At 40.1% G+C, this 23,970-nt stretch overlaps 1 protein-coding gene across 2 annotated transcripts in view; it reads right to left on the reverse strand.

The window, feature by feature from the left end:
* The window catches only part of Atg7 (autophagy related 7), a 246,640-nt gene that overhangs the window by 149,606 nt on the left and 73,064 nt on the right, over nt 1–23,970 (reverse strand). Inside the window, exons 13-17 of one of the 2 annotated variants that reach the window (XM_076841136.1) lie at nt 22,425–22,619; nt 20,796–20,999; nt 18,630–18,745; nt 13,062–13,137; nt 11,712–12,130 (exon numbers count right to left, since the gene is read on the reverse strand). In XM_076841136.1, the coding sequence (XP_076697251.1) occupies nt 11,813–12,130; nt 13,062–13,137; nt 18,630–18,745; nt 20,796–20,999; nt 22,425–22,619 (909 nt within the window). In that variant the 3' untranslated portion in view covers nt 11,712–11,812. Of the gene's footprint in view, nt 1–11,711; nt 12,131–13,061; nt 13,138–18,629; nt 18,746–20,795; nt 21,000–22,424; nt 22,620–23,970 lie in introns of those variants that run through there. The other variant, XM_076841137.1, reaches the window with a different exon arrangement.

Here is a 23,970-nt window from a genome sequence, read left to right on the forward strand (position 1 = left end):
GTTTTTATCCACATCAGTATTTCTTTTTATTGCTAAATAATATCTGATTTTATGGACATGCCACATTTGTTTATCTACTCATCAGTAGATTGCTATTTCTCTTGGGCATATTATCCCTAAGAGTGCAGTTACAAGGTCACGTGGTAATTCTATGATTGACATCTCAAAGAAGCACATCCAAACCATCTCTGGAGTGACCACACCATATTATGTTTCCAGTAGACAGGTATGAGGGCTCCAATTTCTCCAGCTCCTTGTCAACACTTGTTATTCTTGTTCATCATCAAAACCATCTCAGTGAGTGTGAGATTGGCAGCTCATTCACTGTGGTTCTGATCTGCATTTCTCTCATGACTGTCAAGCATCTTTCCATGAGTTTCTTGATCATTTATAGACCTTCTTTGGAGAAATGTCTATTCAAATCCTTTACCAAATATTAAACTGGGCTGCCTTTTTGCTGTTAAACTGGAAGTTCTTTATATATTCTGGAATCAAACTTCTTACATAACAATTCACAAATATTTCCTCCCTTTCTATAGTTTGTCTTTTGGGGTTCTTGAAGAACAAACTTTATTTCGATGAAGTCCTATTTATCTATTTTTAAATTCTGTTCTTAGTCTTTTCATGTCAGATATTAAAAAAAAATTGTCTAACCCAAGGTGATGAAGATTTATGATACTGTCTCTTAGGAGTTTTATATTTTAGCCCTTATATTTAGGTCTGTGGTCTATTTTGAGCTAATTTTTGCATATGGGTAGGAGATAAGGATTTAAATTCATTCTTTTGCATGTAAAAAATCCAGTTGTCCCAGGACTATTTGTTGACGACTCTTCTTTCTTCACTGAACTATCATCAGTTGGACACAAATTTAAGTGCTCATTTCTGGACTGTCAATTCTATTTCACTGATCTACACACATTTATCCATATGCAAGTACTACAGTGTCTTGATAATAGTAGCTCTACACTAAAACTGGAAAATCTGAGTTCTTCAACTTTTATTCACCTTTTTCAAGATTATTTAGACTATTCTGGGTCCTTAGCATTTCCCTGTGAATTTTTGAATCACAAAGCGTGCCATAATTAAGTACTTTTAAAAAAACTTCTCTTGTTTTTAGAAGACAAGACCAGTTAAACTATTTGTATTTACTCACGCAACACAGGGATTTGCTCATGAGATTTACTCAATAAATTATGAAATAAATGAATGAGCATAACAACTGGAAGCCTGCAAAATTACTCATATCTGAATTATACAGAGAAAACACATCTCAAATAAACCACAAGAAAAATTCTTACTTACCATGAGTCACATTTTCCAGGCCATTTGAAACCCTTCCCAGTCATTTATGCTTTTATATCCCTAGTATTATAAATGTGATGTCTCCACAATGTGCTGTGCATTCCCTCAGTCTTAGAAGAAATGTATACAAATTTAAAGAGCAGAGGTTGCTACTTAAAAATTTAGCACCTCACTTAAGATGTACACAGGTTCCCAAAGCAATGTAAAATCCAGGTTTCCTATGCAAAAGTCATAATGAATATATTCACACCTATTTGGAGGGGCTGGGCACAATCAAAAAAATTAAAAGAATTCTCCCATGCTGGGGAGTGTAGCTCAGTGGCAGAGTACCTGCTTAGCAAGTTAAAGCCCCAGTGTGTGTGCATATGTGCGCACGTGTGGACACAAAGGTTTGTTCTTAGTTTGGATGGGGAAAAATTCACAATGACCTTTGTACTTAGCAGCATACAAAGTATGTGAAAGAATATAATTATTTGGTGTTTTTCAAACTTGTCTCATCAGGAAAATCCCTGAAATTTGATTCAAAAGGTCTGAGAGAAGGTCTAAGAACCTGTGTCTAAGAGTCCCAAGTGATTCCTATCTTGTTACCTTCCTTATACTTTCCTGGGCTTTGCTACCACTGACATAAGCTGTCAGAAAAATGAATGCAGGCCTTAGTCAAGCCTCAAATTCCTCCCAGTTTTCTAAAAATAGCATCACTGTTCCACCTTGTTTAGCCTGTACTAAATTTACACCAAACAGCTTTTATATAGTGATTTCTAAGTTACCTCTCCATCCACATAGGAACCAAAGCCTGATACTGCTCAAAGTAAATTCTCTGATTCTGAGGACTATACAAAGCTTACTCTCAACTCATATTCCATATTTGCTGTCAATCTCTCCTTAAAGGAAAAAAGGTGGGTTTTTTTGTTTTTTTAAATTAACTCTTCCTATGAAAACAATAAGCACATGACAGAAAAACAAGAGGAAAAAAACCCCACACTCCCATGGTGCATTTACTTCCGTTTTGCAGTGTTTAAAAAGTTAAACATTCAACTTCCTCTTAAACAGCACCCCCTTCCATTCTCCCCTTTCCCTATGGGGAGGGAGGACTATTAGGTTTCACTCCCACAGCCCTAGTGAGGGGTCAAACCTGTCCGTCTCCCTGCACAATTTACTTTCTAAAATTTAGATTATGCTCTTATGTAATAAAATAATGTAAAGAGGAAATAAAAGAAAAAAAAAGGAAGAAATGAAAACAGCCTATATAGAAATAGGATTAATAGTTGCCTGGGACTGAGGGTGGGAATATGAAATGGGAAGAGGTACAAAGGAAATTTTGGGGTGACAAAAACGTTCCCCACATATTTTGTGGTGGCAATGTATGAGTGTACACACCCAGTCAACATTTAACCATAATGTACACATATTGTATATTTTGAAAAAGGAAATCTTTTTTTTTTTACTTGTTTCAACACTTTTAAAAACAATTTTTTTAATTTTTTTTTCTTTCTACCATCTCTTTTATATTTTCTTTTTTTTTCTTTTTTTTTATTGTTGGTTGTTCAAAACATTACATAGTTCTTGATATATCATATTTCACACTTTGATTCAAGTGGGTTATGAACTCCCATTTTTACCCCGTATACAAATTGCAGAATCACATCAGTTACACTTTCATTGATTTATATATTGCCATACTAGTGTCTGTTGTATTCTGCTGCCTTTCCTATCCTTTACTATCCCCCTCCCCTCCCCTCCCCTCCCCTCTTCTCTCTCTACCCCCTCTACTGCAGTTCATATCTCCCCCTTGTATTATTTTTCCCTTTCCCCTCGCTACCTCTTGTATGTAATTTTGTATAACCCTGAGGGTCTCCTTCCATTTCCATGCAATTTCCCTTCTCCCTCCCTTTCCCTCCCACCTCTCGTCCCTGTTTAATGTTAATCTTCTTCTCATGCTCTTCGTCCCTATTCTGTTCTTAGTTACTCTCTTTATATCAAAGAAGACATTTGGCATTTGTTTTTTAGGGATTGGCTGGCTTCACTTAGCATAATCTGCTCTAATGCCATCCATTTCCCTCCAAATTCTATGATTTTGTCATTTTTTAATGCAGAGTAATACTCCATTGTGTATAAATGCCACTTTTTTTTATCCATTCGTCTATTGAAGGGCATCTAGGTTGGTTCCACAGTCTTGCTATTGTGAATTGTGCTGCTATGAACATCGATGTAGCAGTGTCCCTGTAGAATGCTCTATTTAGGTCTTTAGGGAATAGACCGAGAAGGGGAATAGCTGGGTCAAATGGTGGTTCCATTCCCAGCTTTCCAAGAAATCTCCATACTGCTTTCCAGATTGGCTGCACCAATTTGCAGTCCCACCAACAATGAACAAGTGTACCCTTTTCCCCACATCCTCGCCAGCACTTGTTGAAAAAGGAAATCTTAAAGAACAGTTTATGATCTTGATTTTTTTTTTTCAAAATAGTACACAAAGGTACAAAATGAAAAGTCCCTCCTACCCTCCCTCATACCTCTTCTTGCAAATAATCACCAACATTAGTATCTCAAGTAGCCTTCTAAGAAGAAAAACTTTTATTTGGGTGTTGGGGCTTAAACCCTCTTATATGCTGAGTAAGTACTTTACTACCAACCTATATATCCCCAGCTCGGAAAAAACCAATGTTTTCAATCTAAAGTAGTTCTATAATCTGTGCATCTTTGCTACTACCTGAATAATAAAAACAAAAAATGAATCAAACCGCCCCTTCCAAAAATCCAGCTGGAAACGACAGGGCCTAGAAGAAACAATTACCAGTGCTCACTTGGCTCTCAGCCTACTCAACGCCCAAGGCTCTAAAGGAGCAAAGCAGCCAGAGTTGAATCCCTGTTATGAACTAGAAGCACTGTGTCATACCTGAGCTTGACTTCCAGGGCTCTTAAGACAGGATGCTCAGCATCAGTGGGAGAAAAGGCGGAACACAGGAGACAAAAAGGCCCAGCACAAGGCTTTTAAAGGGGTCCTGGGCAAGCTGCCCAGCTGTACTCAGTTGAACGCCCGTGAGGCGTTGATCAGGCAGAACTTCATGAGGCAGACCTGTGCACCTCTATGTAGCAAGGCACCCAAGTAGTAATACCTGGGCTGGGATGGGGGCACACAGAAGGCAAAAAGGCCCAGCATAAGGCTTTTAAAGGGGCCCTGGGCAGGCTGCCCAGCTGTACTCAGTTAAATGCCCATGAGGTGTTGATCAGGCAGGACTTCATGAGGCACACCTGTGTACTTCTATGTAGCGAGGAGCCCAAGTAGTAACACCTGTGTGGGCTGGGGTGGGGATGGGATGCTGGAAATACAACTAGCATAGGCAGGAGCACAAAATCCAAAGGTTAGTTCCAAGAGGAGGATATGGTCTGTGCTACCTTCAGAAGTTAGGCACATTGTCCTGTGGATGCCACCAAGAAGCCTTTTTCTCAGGCCCTAGCAGTGGTTCTCCAATGACTAGAATTCCTGAAGTTTTTCACTCAGTGGTTCTGAGGTGACTGGGAAATGTGTACTTTGAATTGGCTCCAGGTAACAGAACCCCTGGATCAGGCTGTCTTCTAATTTAAACTTAAATGATTCCAGAATCACTTATGTCTCCTGCAGTCTATTCTCCATGCAGCAGCCAGATCTTATCACATCATGTCAAACCTTCCTCTGAGCTGAAGGTCCAAACTTTTAAGTAGCTTTTGCACCCCCTGCTTTCTCCCCCAACTCTCCACATCATGGGTGCATTGGCCTTTCAGTTCCTCAGACTCACTGAGCACCCCTCACCTCTGCCCTTCTCTCCTCTGTCTTCTCTAACACTCTTCCTCCTCTCCTCTTTCCCTTGCACTTAACTGTGCCCCCCTCACTTTAGAAGCCATGCAGGAAGGCCTGTCCTGGATTAGGGCAGAACTTGATGGCTGGGGAAGGGCAGAGCACTCACAGGTGCTGAGCATCAAGCTGCTGTCTAGTGCTCCTGGCTATCTTCACACATTGCATCTCATTTTGGCTTGCTACCAACCTGTGACCTTCAATCCAGATAAGGAAGTCAGGACCCAGGAAGGGACATGGCTTGCCCCAGGTTTCACAACTACCAAGTGGTAAAACCAGGAATCTGAATTCTGTTCTTTCTGGCTCTAAAGCCTGGGGGAGAAAAGCTGAAATGCAAAGAGGAGGAAAAATGGAAAGAAGGGACAAACAGAAGAAGGCCAGAGGAACTTAAAGAAAAGAACTAAAACAAAAATTGAACACCTAGAGGACCTATCCCCTATCAGGTGAATACATTCTCTTAGGTCAACTTTGCCCCAATTGGATATAAAATAAAAATATCAGGCCAGGCATGGTGCATGTCTGTAATCCCAGCTGGTTGGAAGGTTGAGGCGAGTTCAAAGGAGGATGGCAAGTTCAAAGCCAACTTCAGCAAAAGCAAGGCACTAAGCAACTCAGTGAGACCCTGTCTCTAAATAAAATACAAAATAGGGCTGGGGATGTGGCTCAGTTGTCAAGTGCCCACCCCTGAGTTCAGACCCTAGTACCAAAAAAAAAAAAAAGATGAGGAATAAAAATGGGTCCTTCATTTCTGGGCCACCCACTAGTCAAGGTTTTTACCTAACCAGTAAAATTGGCTTCAGCACCAAACCTACCTTGCCTTGCCTCCATGAGAAGCTGAGACTCAACACCCCAAAATGCCTGACTATTCTGAGAAATTACCATCTCAGCAACAACTGGACCCTACTGCTTTCACTTCACACCAGCTACCAGCAGGCCTGCCAACAGCTTGGAGTTTGCATAAATAAAAACAAGCTCCAAACTTCAGATCAATCTTGGATGTTAAAAAAGAGTCTTAATCAAATTCAAAGCCAAAATAGAGAGTTTAGCAATTGCAAAATCCCCAGCACACATACCACACCAGAGGCCTTTGTTTCAGATAACAGTTTCCATCTCCCCTTGAACCAGAGCCACGGAGGGGCAGAACCAAACTGGGAATGAGCCAGGGTCATCCTTAGAAAACTAGTGCAAATGGGGCTAATCCTCCAACTATTCTCAGTTCATTCATCGCTTCCAGAGTTTCATGGGTTCTTCCTAATTTCCTGTTTAGGAGACAAATGCTTCCATTTCAATAAAAACTGAAAGAAAAATGTTAAAACCAACATTTCCAAATCTCTCTTATGTGCCCAGAACTGTGCTAGTGCCTAGAAAATATAATTGAATACATACATGCATTCTAGGAGCTTATTATGTTATTATCTCCATTTTACAGATATAAGCATGAGGTTCAAGCTGGGTGCCACTGTGTATGCCTATAATCACAGCTACTCGGGAGGCTGAGGCAGAGGGGTCACAAGTTCAAGGCAGTCCATGCAACTCAAAGTAAAAAGGGCTGGAATGTTGCTCAGTGGTAGAGCACCCTGGGTTCAGACACCAGTACTGAAAACAGAGAAAAGAAAGTAAAGAGAAAGAAAAGGAAGAAAAGTGAGGTTCAGAGAGAATAAATAATCTACCCAAGGTCACACAGTGACAAGCAGCAAGAGCTGCCTCAAGTCTTTTGGGAAATGAGGTCATAAATGGAAGAATAAATATGAAATTAAGAAGCAAAGTGGATTCTAATGAGATCTGTAAGATCACAAAGCCTTTAGGCTACCACCCCATGGGACCTCCCAAACAGTACAGTATTGTCCATAAAGCAATATCCATAAAGCAAAGTGATATCCTTCCACGGATAAAGTGAGGCCCAACTCTTGGGACAAGAGATGCAACCTGAGATGCTTTTGAATTGGGTGATATTATCTGTGATTTACCCTCCAGGGAAAGGTAAATCCCTTCTCTTCTAGGGCCTCAGGAAGTTGAAATCCAGACTCCATCAAGATCTTCTGCCCAGATGCTGCCTTACATTCAGGAGCCTCCCAGATGAAACAAGATCCCACCACATCCAAATGGCTTGGGGAACATCTTCCACCTTAGATGACTCCAAGAGGGAATGCAATCAAATACTGGGTGATCTTATGTCGCCTACATAACTTCTCTGACCCTAATGGTGCATGTCTGGGAGCCATCTATTGGCATGATTGGCTAGACTGACAGGATGACCAGGTCACAAACCTTAACAGCCAACACAGTGAAACATGTGGACTACCCATTTCTTCTGTCACTGCCATGGCCATCAAGCTGAGGGGTATAGACCCAGGCGGGAAGGGACTTCTTTTCCTGAGCTACATCTCTGGAAATATGATCTTCCTGCTTCTCTATGAATATCCTCCCCCACAGTCAGTCTATTCATATCCCTAGGCTCACTGAGACAAGCATTTCTGAGCACAGTATAACAGACCTGATTAAAACTAAAATCAAGGATTTACAGGGCACAGCAGACAGGCCAAATGAACTGTAGTCCAAGATTTCCCAGGCCAGAGCCCTCCCAGGGTTCTGCCCTAGTTTTGGCTTCATTCTACTTTTCTGAAGCTAACAAAAAGAATCATTCAAGAACTCAAGAGAACTCAGAGCTGGTGAATACAACCCCAAAGGAAGGGCATATATCCTCAGAGTGTTTTTTTTTTTTTTTAAATCAGTACTTTAGAACTAGCAGTACACTCCACTCAGAGACAAAAACTGTGAACTGTGTGGTCTACAAGTGGCTTAAAAGCAGGACTTTGATGTCTGGATGACTACTATGGTGTCACTTTGTTTTTAAAATGCTCTAATGATTTCATTGTTAGGTGGAATATAAACAAAGTTGATCTCATAGAAGTTGAGAATACAATGGTGATTACCAGAATCTGGGGAGAACATGGGGTAAGGAAGGATGGGGAGAGGTTGATCAGTGGGCACAAAGTTATAGATAAACAGGAGTAAGAAGTTGCTCTGTGCTATTGCACAATACAGTGACTAGATAAAATGACAATGCACTTTGGTTATTCAAAACATTACAAAGATTTCAGAATCACCTCGGTTACACATCCACATTTTTACATAATACCATAATAGTAACTGTTGTATTCTGCTACCTTTCCTATCCTCTACTATCCCCCCTCCCCTCCCCTCCCATCTTCTCTCTCTACCCCATCTACTGTAATTTATTTCTCTCCTTATTTTTTTCCCATTCCTCAAGGACATTATTACAACTTTACTTCATAAAATAAAGGTGAAAGTTTTGTGGAAAAAAAAAAAATGCTCTAATGATAGCCAGTCAAAGCATCAGCAGGCCTGTAGGCTGTGAACTTGTGTTGCCCGCAGGATGGCACAATACCCTGCAAACCAACTTACCGGAGATATCAGGAGTGGCCTGTAGGTTTTACAACTCCTAAACTGTGTGCCTCCCACAAAGAACCAGAGGAAATCTGAGGTTGTGTTTTAGCAGTAGGGAGCTTAGCTTGCACATGTAAGGCACTAGGTTTTATCCTCAGCAACACATAAAAATAAACAAACAAATAAAGATATTGTGTCCATCTACAACTAAAAAAAAAAAAAAAACATTTAAAAAAGAACCAGAGGAAGGATCTTATCTTGAAGAACTCAGCCATCACCCCAAGAGCCAGGAAGACAATGAGCTTACCTGCCTGCCTGCCTTCTCTTCCTTTCTCCCTTCCCCTACCCTTTCTCCTTCTCCTTCCCTCCCTTCCTTTCCTCCACTTTCCTGTCCTCTGCCCCTCGCTCCCCAATAAAAGATTCCAGTTGATGGAAAGCAGAAAGAACAATACTACTATGCTAAGAATGATAATGAAAAAGGTCTCTACAAACAAAGGCAGACCAAGGAGCACATCCTATACAAATTCATCTATGGAAAGATCAAAATCATATGAAAGATCAGAGTCATATGAGAGTCAAGATGTCCATCTCTCTGTTGGAAGTAGCGACAATAACCAAGAGAAGCAGAAGGAGAGCTGTGAGCATGCTTGATAATATTTGCTTTCAATCTGTATGTTGGGCGCAGGAGTGGGTTTACTTTGTGATAATTTATCAAGCAGTACACATAGTCATTTGTGTGATTATCTATATACAGTCACATATCAATAAAATGATTTTTTAAAAAATCACTCTCTTTATAGATAGAAAGTAGTTTATACTTTTTGCTTTCTGCTTATACAGTTGGACAGAGCCTTGAAAAACAAAACACACTAACACCCCAAAAACCAAGAGACCCATAAGCCTATTTTTTCACCTTAAATGGTTTTCACGGTTTTCAAATTCAATAAGAGGTTTCTTCAGGCAGAATTTCATTGAATTTCAGGACCTAATCAAGCCTTTTCTGTACTTGGCCAATCTCTGGATGTGCCAGATTCTGCCTGTGGCTCTACAGAGGGAACACTGAGTAATCTTCAGGCCTCCGGGGTCCGACACAGAGAGCAGAGACCAGGGGAACACAGGAAAAGTTATGGAACTTTCTCCAAGTTACACAATGAGTTGCTGGTAGAGGGCCTTGTGATTCTCAGTCCAACGACTCTGGCTTTTCTACTACATCTCATTCTGCAGGGGCCAATTAATAAATATTCTCCTTTGGGGCACTGAGAAAAACGAGCCCTGAGAACCTCACTGGCCATTCTTTACATGCAAAGTACACAAAGGAGTTTACCCAATTCCCCTCCAACAGGAAATCATTTGTCTGGGAGAGCAAGGAAGAGGAGGAGGAGGAGGAGGAGGAGGAGGAGGAGGAGGAGGAGGAGGAGGAAGAGGAGGAGGAGGGGAAGGAGGAGGAGGGGAAGGAGGAGGAGGGGAAGGAGGAGGAGGGGAAGGAGGAGGAGGGGAAGGAGGAGGAGGGAAGAGTCGAGTGTGCAAGAGGACATTGCAACACAACCCACTGTTTTTGTGGAAACGATGTTCCCCTAATTAAAACACAGTTGCATAAATGGACTCATTCCGCTTAAGAAAAAAGTGGGGGGAGATTGTTTAAACTCTATAAATGGAGACCTTACAACCCTGAGATTAATTTCTTCAAGTTCTTTCTCCACTTTCTTTTTCAGAATGTAGCTAAAAATAAAGGTTTGGAACTTGAAATAATGTAAGCAAGTAATATCTCTCTCTCTCTCTCTCTCTCTCTCACACACACACACACACACACACACACACACACACAGCTTTTCCCATATATGGCCACATTATTCTTTAGTCTTTGAAAAGGCCAAATGAAGAGATGGCCAACAACCAAAATAATCCTTCAGACATCTGAAAAGGAGGAGAGAGGACTAGAAGTGTTGGTGAATGACAAACGATTGCCAGGCTCAATGGGGATAAATAACACCAAGAGGGATTAGTTGCCATAGTGCCTGAAAAACATGGGCACATGCATTTTGACACGGGCCTCTTCTCTAGAGAGACTGTTTTGCCCTCTGGCCTCAGCACTGAGAAAACTACAACTGCAGTAATTTAACATAAAGGGCTTAAAGAAGGAAACCAGTGCAGGGGCATGACTGAAAATTTAATTAAGGCCCTTCTCAGCACAAAAATCTGTAAAAGAGATGAGGGCACAGCTCGAGGTCAGAAGAGGGGGCAGGGGAAACATGGGAAAGATCTGAATGAGATATGAGAACATAAATAGCAGAGGTCAGCCCTGCAGGTCAGTGGCCTTGTGCTAGATGGCTGTTACAGTGTCTGTTGGGTCTTGCTGGAAAGGTTTCTCTACAGAAGGCTCATGTCAAACAAAGGCCACCTTGTGTGAGTCAGGGGGAAACGTCACATTTTCCCAGTGTCTTATGGTTTATAGGCATGTCAGATGCACCCCTGGACACAAGGTGAAGCATCTGATTAATTGATAGGAAAATGAAGGCTCAGGGATGTTAAGGGACCTAAGGACAGGCCTACTGTGGGTGGCATTGTGCAAGAACACTGGAGTAGAGACTGCAAGCTAAGTCCCACAATGTGTGGACTAGGGCTTGCTTTTTTGGTGGGGGGAGGTACTGGGGATTGAACCCAGGGGTGCTTCACCACTGGGCTGCATCCCCAGTCTTTTTTTATTTTAAGACAGGATCTATCTCCCTAGAGTTGCTGAGCCTGGCCTTAAACTTGCAATCCTCTTGCCTCAGCCTCCCAAGTTGCTGGGATGACAGGTGTGTGCCACCATACTTGGCTTGGACCAGGGCTCTTTCTACCCACAAAACTTTCAAAGAACACTGGTCAGACTGCCAGGTTTGGGTTTATTTATTTATTTATTTATTGGGGTACTGGGGATGAACTCAGGGGCACTCAACCACTGAACCACATTTACAACCCCATTTTGTATTTTTTTTTTAAGAGAGAGGGAGAGAGACAGAATTTTTTAATATTTATTTATTCATTTTTTTTTTTTTTAGTTTTCGGCGGACACAACATCTTTGTTTGTATGTGGTGCTGAGGATTGAACCTGGGCCGCATGCATGCCAGATGAGAGCACTACCACTTGAGCCACATCCCCAGCCCCCTATTTTGTATTTTATTTAGAGACAGGGTCTCACTGAGCTGCTTAGGGCCTCACTTTTGCTGAAGTTGGCTTTGAACTTGCGATCCTCCTGCCTTAGCCTCCTGAGTCACTGGTATTACAGGAGTACATTACCATGCCCAGCCAGGTTTGAATTTAGATTGCAGCTCATTCACTAACTCTGTCAGTGACCATAGACAGGTCATTTCTCCTCTTCTGATTCTAATCCACAGTTGGAAAATAATAGAGCTGGCCTTGACAGGAGGTGGGTATTTGAGGGGAAGAGAGAAGCACACATGAACCAAGTGAGTCTCTCCTTGCACATCAAATTGGTGGGCACTGTCACCAGTGCACTGAAAGAAGGCAGACTGCAAGTTACTGCTGAACCACAACATGAACGCCAGGGGAATGATTTCCAAAGGAGAAGACCAGAAAGCCTCTTCATTCCTCTAAGAAAAGGGCCATGGAAACAAATGAAGCAGCAACATCAATGCTAAGTATTCATCCTTCAGCTTCATTCTTTTTCCTCCCTAAGGGAATAGGCCTTCCTTATGATGTTTTGGCTTATATTTCTGAAAAGACATCCTTTTTTTGGTGACACTACATACTTCCAGTGGTTTTCCTACGCTTGCCCATAAAGGCTATCTATTTCGGTAAGTAGTCAATACTAATAACAAACAGGCTTGCCCATAAAGGCTGTCTATTTGGGTAAGTAGTCAATATTAATAATGCCCAAATAGTAGGCATCATTTGCTGAGAGCCCTCAATACACTTTGAGGCTGAGCCCTGTCAATCTACTGTCCCTGGTCTCTTCAGCTACCAGATGAGGCAGGTATATTTAAAGTTAGGAGAACTAGGGGCTTGGGTAGAAGCTCAGTGGCAGAACACTTGCCTAGCACATATAAGGCACTGGGTTCGATCCTCAGCACCACATAAAAATAAAAAAATAAATAAAATAAAGTGTTATATCCAATTCAGTAACTAAAAAAATATATTAAAAAGAGAGTGAGAACTAAGACTTCAAGAAGTTTCATGAGTTGGTCAGGGAAGACCACCTTCATAACTGCAGGACTGGGATTTAAACCACTGGGTGATTCAAAAGCCTGTTCCTTTTTTTCCTACTCTGTGATGAGGACTCTAGTCAGCATGCCAAATGCATCAAAGAGTCTGAGTAAGGCTGATGCTGCTTTTTCCAGATTTCTTTTCACTGGCATACTGCAGGAGTATATTTGGGGGAGGGGGTCATAAAATTCCCCCACTGACAGCCCAGCTGTGGGATAAGCGGGCTGGGATGGTGGAATGGTAAAAGGACTCCCATGTGTTCCCCTTGCACCAAAGGGATCAGGTCCAGAATCCTGATTTCATTTCCGGATCACTAACCTGGTGAGGTACAAGCCCAAGAGAGGTTGGAGGCTCATTCATGCGATCATCACTGCTGCTGGCAATGGCGTAGCCCCTGGGGACAGGAAACAATTAAAACTGTTCAGTTAACCAGAATTTATGATAGACACTTAGAGATAATGCAGAAGGGAGGGATGTCCATGCAAGGTTCATGAAAGTAACCAAAGTGCTTGCTGAGCAGCACAAGCTAGCAAAAACCTCTTTTCCCTGGGGAGAGAAGGAAAGAGAGTTAAAAAAAAAAAAAAAAAAAAGCATGCTTGGTTTGAAGTTGGAAAGTGGAAAGACCAGAGCATGTGATCACCATGCAAGTTGTTTAGCTTCTGTGTGCTTCAGGCCCATTGTCTATAAGGTAGGAATAAGGAGACTGTGATGAATAAATTAGGAGCATATTAGATAAACTGCCAAGCACAACACTTTGTTTGTGATAAGCTTATAAGCATAAATTCCTCACTCTGAGATAATATTATAAAACACCACAGCACATTTTTGTATTGAAATTTTAAAGTGGAAAACTTTCTAACTTTAAGTTCACTTTTTTCTTTCTTCCTTTCATTGGTTCTTTCTTTTTTTAAAGAGATGGGCTCTCACTTTGTTGCCCAGTCTGGCCTCAAACTCCTGATCCCCAAAAATCCTTCTGTCTCAGCCTCCAGAGTAGCTAGGACCACAGGAGCACTACTGTGTCTGGCTTAACTCTGGAAGATGTTATCCCAAATACTTCCTGCCATAAGGCAGCAATAAACATAAACAGCAGGGATAGCTAAAGCAGATGACAAACATGAGAGGACTAAAAAGCTGCCTACTTCAATTTAACTCCAGGACTTCTACACTAGTTACATACAGCAACAAAACTGCACAGAGGCCATCTTTTCAAATGTGCAGACAACCTCTAAGTCACAAAATGAATAGAAAATTCTTTCAAATTTGTGTTGACTTTCTGAGAACTAAATCTTTAATTTCTGAAAAATAAATCTTAAAAAAAAAGAAAGATTTTTGCTTTTTTCCTTCTTTTATTGCATTATCACCTCATTTAAGGACAAACATCCAGAGGCTGCAGAGTGCCAGATAAGCACCCACTAAACAGGAAGCAGCGAGAGGGGCAGTCCGAAAAGAGAGGACAGCACTGCATGGTGATCAAAACACTCTGGAGCCACACTGGCTGAACCAAATTCTGGCTGAGCCACCTATTAGATATCCAAATTTTAGCCACTTGGTTATCCTCCCTGTGCCTCAGTTTCCTCATCAAAAATAGGACAAATAATCATTGTTCTTTCCTAATAGGTTTACTACAAGGATTAAATGGGTTCATGTTTGTCAAGTGCTTAGAATAGTGTGTAGGAGAAAAAAAGCACCAAATCATTATTTGAAAAATAAATCAATCATAATGCATCTGTAATGGAGTCAGGTGTGGATACCTGCTTGACATCAGTCTGGCTTGTCTCTGACCCTGACACAGCACAGTCACAAGCAGGTACTGAGAGATCTTAAATTTCTATATTTCTTTTTGCTTCCTTTCCTTTTCTCTCCTCTTCATTAATTCTATTTTTTTTTAAAATGACTCACTCTATTTTTAAAATTAATTTTTGTCTCATTGTGTTTAAGGCAAAAAGAATTCTGTTGTTTGTAAGCAAGACCTTTTCCTTGCTTGGAGAAGATAAGGTGTCTAGGTCACAATTGTGTGAATTTTTTTTACGTGGAATATAACACACATACAATGTGTTCAACGTATAGATACTAAAAGGCCCAAGGCCAAGTTAAACAAAAGCCACAAGCTCACTCACTTCTTTCTTCTCTCATATAAGCCTGGAACACTATGAGTCATAATAAATTTAAAAGTATTTTTAAACTGATGTGACACTAGTGAACTAAGAGGTCATGGCCAATCCTCCCATTGAGAATAAAAGGAAAGCAGATGCTGTGGTTTGGATGTGGCTTGTCCCTGTCAAAAGTTAAGTTGAAGTGATTGCCACTGTCATGGTATCCAGGTGGTGAAGCTTTAAGAGGTGATTAGATCACAGGGCTACACCCTCACTAGAAGCTGGGGTAGGCTCTCTCAAAAATGGGTTAGGTCTGGCAGGAGGGAGTTTGGTTTTACAGGACTAGATTAGATACCACAAGAACAGGTTATAAAGCAAGGTCACTGCCTTGCTTTCTCTCTCAAACACATGCTTTTCTGTATGTGCCACTTTCCTCCCTCTTCTCTGCCATGCTGTGATACAGCACAAGATGCTCATCAAAAATCAAATGGATGCCCACACTGTACTCTTGACTTCCAGGACTAGGAGCCAAAATAACTCTGTCCTTTTTAACTTACCCAGCCTTGGTATTTTGTTATAGTAATAAAAAACAGATCAAGACAGTAGACAAAATATAAAAATCTTTGTTTGAAAGAATCAGAAAGATACCAAGGTAGGGAAGAATTAGTACAAAGATTTGTGAGAAGAGAAGACCATAAAAGTAAAACAGGATTCTTAGAGGTTCCCATAAAGTAACTCTCAACCTCCAAAAGCAACGACCATAGAATTACAAGTTGAATGTGACACTAATAGGCTCATGAGGCTGGAGGGGAAAACTAGACTCTGAGTTCTGCCAATAAGGAAAAATCATGGAAAATATCTCAGACATAAAGTTGGGATCACTGGGGCCTATCCCAGAGAAAAGGCGAACCAGAAAAAGACCATTCCTAAATGGATTAAGGTATTCTAAGATGGCTAGTGAACTTACCAGCAGTTTTCCAGAAGAAAATGTAAATCACATCTCTACAATTTTTATATGTCATGTCCATCGCTCAATCAAAAATAACCAAACAGGGACTAGAAGTATAGCTCAGGGGTAGAACATATGCTTAGCAAGCACCAGGCTCTAGATATAATCCCCTGCAACGTCCTCCAAATATTCAAGGAATTAGAGAAATTTCTTTTCTATTTTTAAGAAAATGTCTTACTCAGTGGCCCAGTCTGTTCCCAAACTCATGAGTTCAAGGGATCCTCCTGCTTCAGCTTCTCAAGTAGCTGGGACTATAAGCAGGTATCACTGCATCCAGCTTGAGAAGTCTCAATATTAATTGGGTATGTGAATACATCAAGGAATTCTTTGTTTTTACAACTAAAAACAGTAGAGATGCATACTAAAAAGATTCACTTTATAAAATGCTATATCTTGGATTTGCTTTTTAAAAAAGTCAGTAGGAAGAAGAAAAAAAGCACAGATAGCAGTGTAGATAAATGATGGCTGAACATGTGTTGGTAGATGTTAAACCAGGTGGAGTAAACAGAAGGTTTAGTATATATTTTTGAATTTTCCATAATAACAACTTTTATCATTGTTGTTTTTAGAAATGGGTATATAAGAAGACAACACATGACCAAAAGGTAGGTAGGAAAAACAACAGACAGCAGGAACAGAACCTTAGGAGATACAAACAATGGAGATATCTGCTAAAGGCAGATTAAATGTTCTCAAGGAATCAAAAAGAACAAACATCAGATCTTTAGCAAAGACTAGGAAATATATAAAATAAGATCAAATGGTAGGCTGCAATTGTGGCTCAGTGGTAGAGTGCTTACCTAGAATGTGTAAGGCCCTGGATTCCATCCTCAGCACCACATATCAATCAATCAATCAATAAATAAATAAATGAATAAATAAAATAAAGGTATTTAAAAAACCCAATAAAGTCAAATGGCAATTCTGACCCTGAAACATCTTGATAATGATATTGGTTTTACACATAGCAGACATAAAGATGAGAGAATCATAACTGGAAGACAATCAAAGGCAAAGAGCTTAGACTGAAGCAAAGAAAGACAAATGATTAAAAATACAGAAGAGACCATGAAAGACACATGATTCCAACTGGTATGTAACTGGAGTCTCAAGAGAAACAAGGCAAAAGAGAATGAGAGAAGTAATTTTTCTAATATAATGGTTGAGATTTTTCCACAATAGATGAAAAGCATTAAGCCACAGGTTCAAGAGGCACTAGAAAGCTCAGTCAGAAAAAATACAGAAGATGGTGTATGATGGTCACACTTCTGAAAGGCAAAGGCAATAAGATCATCTTGAAGCAACTCAGGGGAGGCAAAAGGGAGCAAAGCAAATTGCTCAAAACAGCAACAATGGGAAAAATCCTTAAGTTCTCAACAGAGATAAAGGCAACCAAATACAATCCAATTATACTCTCAAAGTGCTGAAAGAAAATGAGTGCCAATGCAGAATTCTATAGAACACAAGAAATCCTCTTTCAAACATGAAGACAGTTTCAGACAAACAAAAACTGAAATATATTTGTCATTAGTATTTCTTTTTTCTTTTCCTTTTGGTACTAGGATTTAAATCCAGGATATGCTATACCACTGAACCACATCCCCATCTCTTCTTAGTTTTTGAGAGAGGTCTCACTAAGTTGCCTTGCTAAGTTGATAAGTATGGCCTTGAACTTGGGATCCTCCTGACTCAGCCTTCTGAGACACTTGGATTACAGCCATGCTCCACCATGTCTGTCACTGGTAGTTCTAAAAAAAAAAAAAAAAACCCTAAAGGGAATTGTTCTTCAGGCAGATGAAAAAATGCCCTTCTCTGGGAGTTTGAAGATAAAGAAATGAAAAGCAACGAAAATGGGAATAAAAAAATTCTCTAAAACTAAACACCAAATATATAACAATATATCTGGGAACTTAAAATATATAACATTTCAAAAAAATAAATGTGAAAATACACAGGTTGTCTGTTCAACCTCCATTCTTCTACCTTCTCACAATAATTTTATACAGAGGGGCAATATGCCCAGCCAACAAAACAAAAGAAAACAAAACTACATTCATCAGTATTCCCTGCAACTAGGAGTTAGAATTAATAGGTTAATCTTTCAGGAAAGCTCTTTAAAAAGGGGCACACTCAGATGACCACAACATTCATCCTTTGGTCATTTCCTTCTTCTAAATGGGCACACAGATGTAATACTGATCGCACAGTATCCACCCCATAACCACAAACTACCATGCATGAGAAAGAAAGCTAAGAGTGGCTGAGTGAATGATAAGAAGTAACTTCAGTCTCTGATGGCATAATGGATTCTTTGTACTACCCCTGGACTGCTCACCTCTGAACTTCTTGTTGCATAAGAAAGATAAAGCTCATTTGGCAAAGTTACTGAACATGAATCTTTGTTATATACAGTTGAATACAATTTCTAACATTGGTGATTCATGTACCACCTTACAAAGATTCAAGGATGGAAAAAATAAAAACTTACTAGTACACTAGTGTCCGAGAGTCCCTACCAAAACTTGTATTCTTCCTTATTAACAGTTGCCAAATAACTCAAGGGATATAGCCTCAAAGATCACATGGCAAGTTCTCCCTGTCCAAAGAATTGGACCAGGCTGTTTTTGTTTGTTTGTTTGTTTGTTTGTTTATTAGTCTTGTGTTTTTGAGGATAGAAAAAATAATAAAATTCTCAGAAAAGTCAGATTAAGAATAGGTCAAGCAAGACCAAATGCCAAAAAATGCTTGCTTTGTTTAAACACCATTTCTAAATAGCAAACTCACCCTTCTGGATGCTGCAAAACAGACACCATCAATTCTACTGCCAGGGCTCCTGCAATCATGGCCAGTCCTGGACGACTCACTGTGCACTGTTGGTCCAAGGTCCGGTCTCTGGTTGACTGCAGAGAAACAATCATTGACACGTGCTGGAAGTTCTAGTCCACTCAACTCTGTTTGAGCAAGGCTCTCCTCCACGATAAAGCTTTAAAATACAACCAGATGCTCATTGTTGGCAGAGAACACCCAGCTTCAAATAACACCATTTCTGGGAGGATCAAGTTACACAAAATACACAATTCAGTTAATTCAATGAGGAAATAATTCTGAAAAGGATTAGCAGCCTCAACAATTAAAGATTGGTGATGGCAAGCAAAATGAGGGCTCTGCTGCCTCATACTGTGGATTTGCACCATGCACTCTCCTTCCACTGACTCAATTCAAATCTCTTGGGCTTGGAAGTTACACTGTGGAGACATAGAAAGGAAGAGTAATTTGGATAGGCAAGTGTTCTACCATTCTAACCAAGCTAATGCTTCTGAGTGACCCAGAGATGGAAACAGGAGTTTGCTAACTTGCAAGTCTCAGTTCCTACATGCCCCTTGAAATGTACACACCTCCTCACCCTTAATGTGGTCCCAGGGCTTACCTACAAGCATTTTTGCTATAGCCTAGCTCCAAACATAAGCCTTCATTGATTCAACCGAAGAATTCTAATCTAAAAACTCTGGGCTAATTCAGGGGTGGTCAAGAAAATTTTGACTCTGAAAATCTTACTTTCCAAATGGACATGACTTTAGTGGAAGGGACCATGCATTCTTCTTGTTGGCAATAACTAAATGACAGGACCAGCCACATATTCTCATACCATGATGGAGATCATTGAACCATCTTCCTCACATTAGAGAAAGCTCATCTTTTCTTTATACTAGGGGGTCATAAAAGCCAGTCATAAAAAAAAAAAAAAAGATAAGCATTATTAAAGAACAAGTTTTAAAAGAAGGAGAAAATGTGTGTGTATAGAGGGTGGGTAGATACAGAAAGCATCTCTGCTTTGCTTCACTGGAAATTATGAGCTGTTCTGATGAAAGACCACTCCTGCAGACCAGCTCCAGTGGTGTCAATCAAGCTAGAGAATCTCACATTTGCACAGTGTGGTCTGGCAGTTCAGAGCACTTCCACACTTGACCCACTTTCTGCTGTGAGCTGACACAGCCAGCATTTTTCCTTCTTCTGCTAGCTTGCCAGATAAAATACGAGATGTGCAGTCAAATTTGAATTTTATACAAACAAACAATTTTTAGTATTAGTAGGCCTCAAATATTTCACTGGGCGTAATTACACTAAAATATTATTGACTGTGTACATGAAATTTAACATCTTGGAATCCTGCACTGTCACTTGTTAAAAATGACAAATCGGGGCTAGGATGGTGGCTCAATGGTAGAGTGCTTGCCTAGCAAGTGTGAGGCACTGGGTTCAATTCTTAGCACCACATTTAAATAAATTAAATAAAGAACCACTGACAACTAAAAAACATTTTTAAAAAATCAATCTTTAATTTGAACAAAAAAAAAAGATGACAAGTTGGTCTGGGGTTTTGGCTCAGTGATAGAGCACTCACCTAGCATGTGTGAGGCACAGGGTTTGATTCTCAGGACCATATTAAAAAAAACCAAATAAATAAAATAAAGGTATTGTGTCCATCTACAACCTAAAAAAAAAAAAAAATGACAAGTCTATGCCCCACTCCCATTCTGCAGAGGCACAGGGAGTCTAGGAGGCTTATTTGGAATCACCTGTGAGACTGTGTCAAGGTCTGGATTGGCATGTGGATCTTCAGACTCGCTATGTTTAATGTTTATTTTACTAAGATAAGTACAGGAGAAAGTACTGCATGCTGTCAGGAACCAGGCTGGGCTACACTTTCCTCACTGAGCTCATACCCCTCCAAATTATCTGTGGCTGCATTTTTCTTGGTGAATGAGGAAGAGCTGGACAGTTGATGATTCCAATTGAGGCTCATCCTGGAACAATGCCATCCCCCCCAAATAGGAGAATTCTCTTTGTGGAAAGACAGTCTATAAATAACAATGAAAGAGCTTTGTTTCTCTGCCCTACTACACAACATGGTCATCAGAAATCTTTGGAAACACCAAGAAATTTACTTACATCTCCTGGGGCCACCACATCATTGCAGAAATAACAGCCAAGTTTGTAACCCGGGATGTTGGCAAAAAGTGATGAGCCCAGGAGGTCAGCAGATGCCGCTGAGTGACTGGGACACAGGTCCCCGGCTCCCTGCTGCTTTGGTTTCTTCAGGCCATGTCTCATGACAACAAATGTGTCAAATCCCAAGGCAGCATTGATGACCAGCTGTAGATATCAAGGAATAAGAGAATTAATGGAAACATTTTTTAAACCAGGGATAATTTCATATTTAGTTAAATTTTATAATTTTTTTTGCATAGGAGTATAACTGGACTCTAACAACCAATGATGTTACAAGCTTCCCAATACTGAGGGTTTATTAAGCATAAGGCACTTAAACTGTCATTTCATTTAAAACTCCCTACAAACATTGTTCAATTTTAGATGAGGATAATGGAAGTCAGAGAGTTTAGTTCTATTACTGGCCCAAGGTCACATAGCTTATAGGCAGAAATGTAAAACCAAGTTCTTAGGCCCATTCTTTGTACCATTATATCACATAGATTTTTTCTTTTTCTTTTTCTTTTTTTTTGGTCCTGGGAATTGAACATAGGGTTGCTTTACCACTGAACTACATCCTGAATCCTTTTATTTTTTATTTTTTTTGAGAGTTCCTCTAAGTTGCTGAGGGTCTCACTAAGTTGTTGAGGCTATCCTCAAACTTGTGATTCTCCTGCCTCTATCTCCCAAATCGCTGGGATTACAGGTGTATGCCACCACACTTGGCTCCATGTAGATTTTTTTTATAACAGTTTCATGGAGATATAATTCACATTGTCATATAATTCATTTACCATATAGATTTTTAAGGACATCTTTTTTTATTTATACTATAAGAACTTTTCTTAATTATAATTTGATGTGCTCTCTCAAATTTCTGATCATATAGAAAGTATGAAAAATACTTTCTTTTAGTATGAACAAATCATACTAAAAGAAAAAAAAATCACTCAACATACACAGTTCAAACAAGTAAGAGTTTGAAACATTTCTTCTTGCTATCTCCTCTCCCTTTTACTTCCTCCCCAACTTTCCCCTTTCTCTTTCCCCTATTTCTTTTCTCTCTTGATAGATGGATGAATGGATGGATAGACATATAGAAATGTTTATATGTATATGTTTATATCTAAACATAATTGATACTAAAATATATACAATATTGTATCTTATTTAACACAGCATGGTATTTTCCATATTAAAATTCTTTGAAACATAAAAGTGAATGGCTACACGCTATTCCACCATGGGTATTGGATTGTGATTTAGTTCACTGTTCTCTACTGATGGTCCTTAAAATTGTCACTGACCAAATATTAGTGAAAGTTCCTGCCCTCTTGGAGCTCGAATTTGAACCCAGGCGTATCATTCCTGCTGGTGTTGAGCACCTCAAAGGACCTTGAGGGAAGGTAAACTGTAAACACTAACTATTATCTTGGGTGATGAAGTGAGCAAAAACAGCATCTGTAGTGAAAGCCTTTTGGCACTGGGCTCTAGGGTTACACATGTCACCCCTCTTTGCTGGGGGAAGGAAAGGTTGGGGTGGTGGTGTATTAAGTCACAGGGACAAGTACCCCTGGTTCCACACACTACCTTTCTCTTGCTTGCAGCAATGACTGCAGGAAGCCACCGGCTTTCCCTGGTGTCCATCAACAGGAAGATGACATCATGGCTTTCAATGAGCTGCTCCAGCTGCTCTACATCCTTACGGGCTTGCTCCAGTGTGATGCTGGAGAAGTTCACTGGATGACCCGGCATGGGGATGCTCATGTTGAACCCTCTGGCATTCTAGGGAAACACTTGAATGTATTTATGTCTGAGGCAAAGGTACAGGTGAGCTCTCAAGACCATATTTCCCCACAGCTACCAGCACATATATGTGGTCACTTAAAACTAGAAATTTCTGTGCACCGAAATTCTGCTTTTTTCTTACTCTACCTATGCCTTCCACCTCTTTCACCTCTTAAAAATCAAGACAAGCTGCAAATCTTCCTTGAACCTTTTCTTTCCCCTGATACGAGGGATTGAACCAAGGCCTCACACATGCTAAGCAAGTGCTCTACCACTGAGCTACAGCCCCAGCCCTCTTGCCTGATTTTAACAGTGAACCACACATGAACACTGATGAAGCCAGGGACATTAACTTCTCATAGAAAAGAAAGTGTTCTAGAGTCACCAACTGTACCCTTAATCCCCCGCATTCCTCTGGCCACAGGGAAGTGTGTGAAAACATCAACTTTTCTATTCATTTGCCAAAACTCTTCACCCTGAAAAAAACAGTTCAGGGGCAAAGCAAGTAGGTCTTTTTACAAAGGAAAATCTATTTTGTAGATTGAAGATATTTTTTCCTTGTCTTCAACTTGAAGCCTAATCTCTGGAATTAAAGAGAGGGGCAGCAATGATTCCAAAAAGATAGGGGGTGGGGAGTTCCAAGCAAAGCAGGAAAGGATTCTAGGAAGCAAGAGCTTCAGAAAAAGATTCCCAAACAAGTCCATTTGAAAAAAGAGATTGCCATAAAGACCAAGACCTCATTATGAACATGAGATATCACGCATTTACCTTGTACCAATTAGCATAATAAAATATTATGAAAGCAACACCTACAGTGCTAATAACAATAATAACTTAATGGCATATTACAACTGACAAAGCATGTTAAATGGTGGGAGTGTGATCCAAAAAGCTATTGCGTAGGTTTAATGACACCAAGATTGGCACATAATTACACAATACCCATTCTGACCTTCTGAATAACTGATCCTTAGCCACATAAACTTCACTAATCTAAATAAACTTTTACTGGCTGAAATTTCAGCTAGTAAGCGGACAAAGCAGCCCATTCCTTAGGTTCATACTCCAGAGATTCAACAAACTTAATTCAGAAAGTTTCAACACAGTAGTTTTCCATCTTTGCTGCACAGAATAACTTATGAGGATTCTAAAAACCCCCAATCAAAGGCTTTTCTCCAGACTGTTAAAACTGGAATCTTTGAGAGTGGATGTAGACATCATTATTTTCTAAAACTCCTCAGATGATTCAAAAGTATAACAAGGGTGAGGTATAATTTATATAAAGTGAAATACCCATATTTCACATGGACAGTTCAACATATCTTGATAAATTGAAGAGTAATCACTG

The sequence above is a fragment of the Callospermophilus lateralis genome, chromosome 20 (assembly GCF_048772815.1).
Source record: "Callospermophilus lateralis isolate mCalLat2 chromosome 20, mCalLat2.hap1, whole genome shotgun sequence".
NCBI lineage: Eukaryota > Metazoa > Chordata > Mammalia > Rodentia > Sciuridae > Callospermophilus > Callospermophilus lateralis.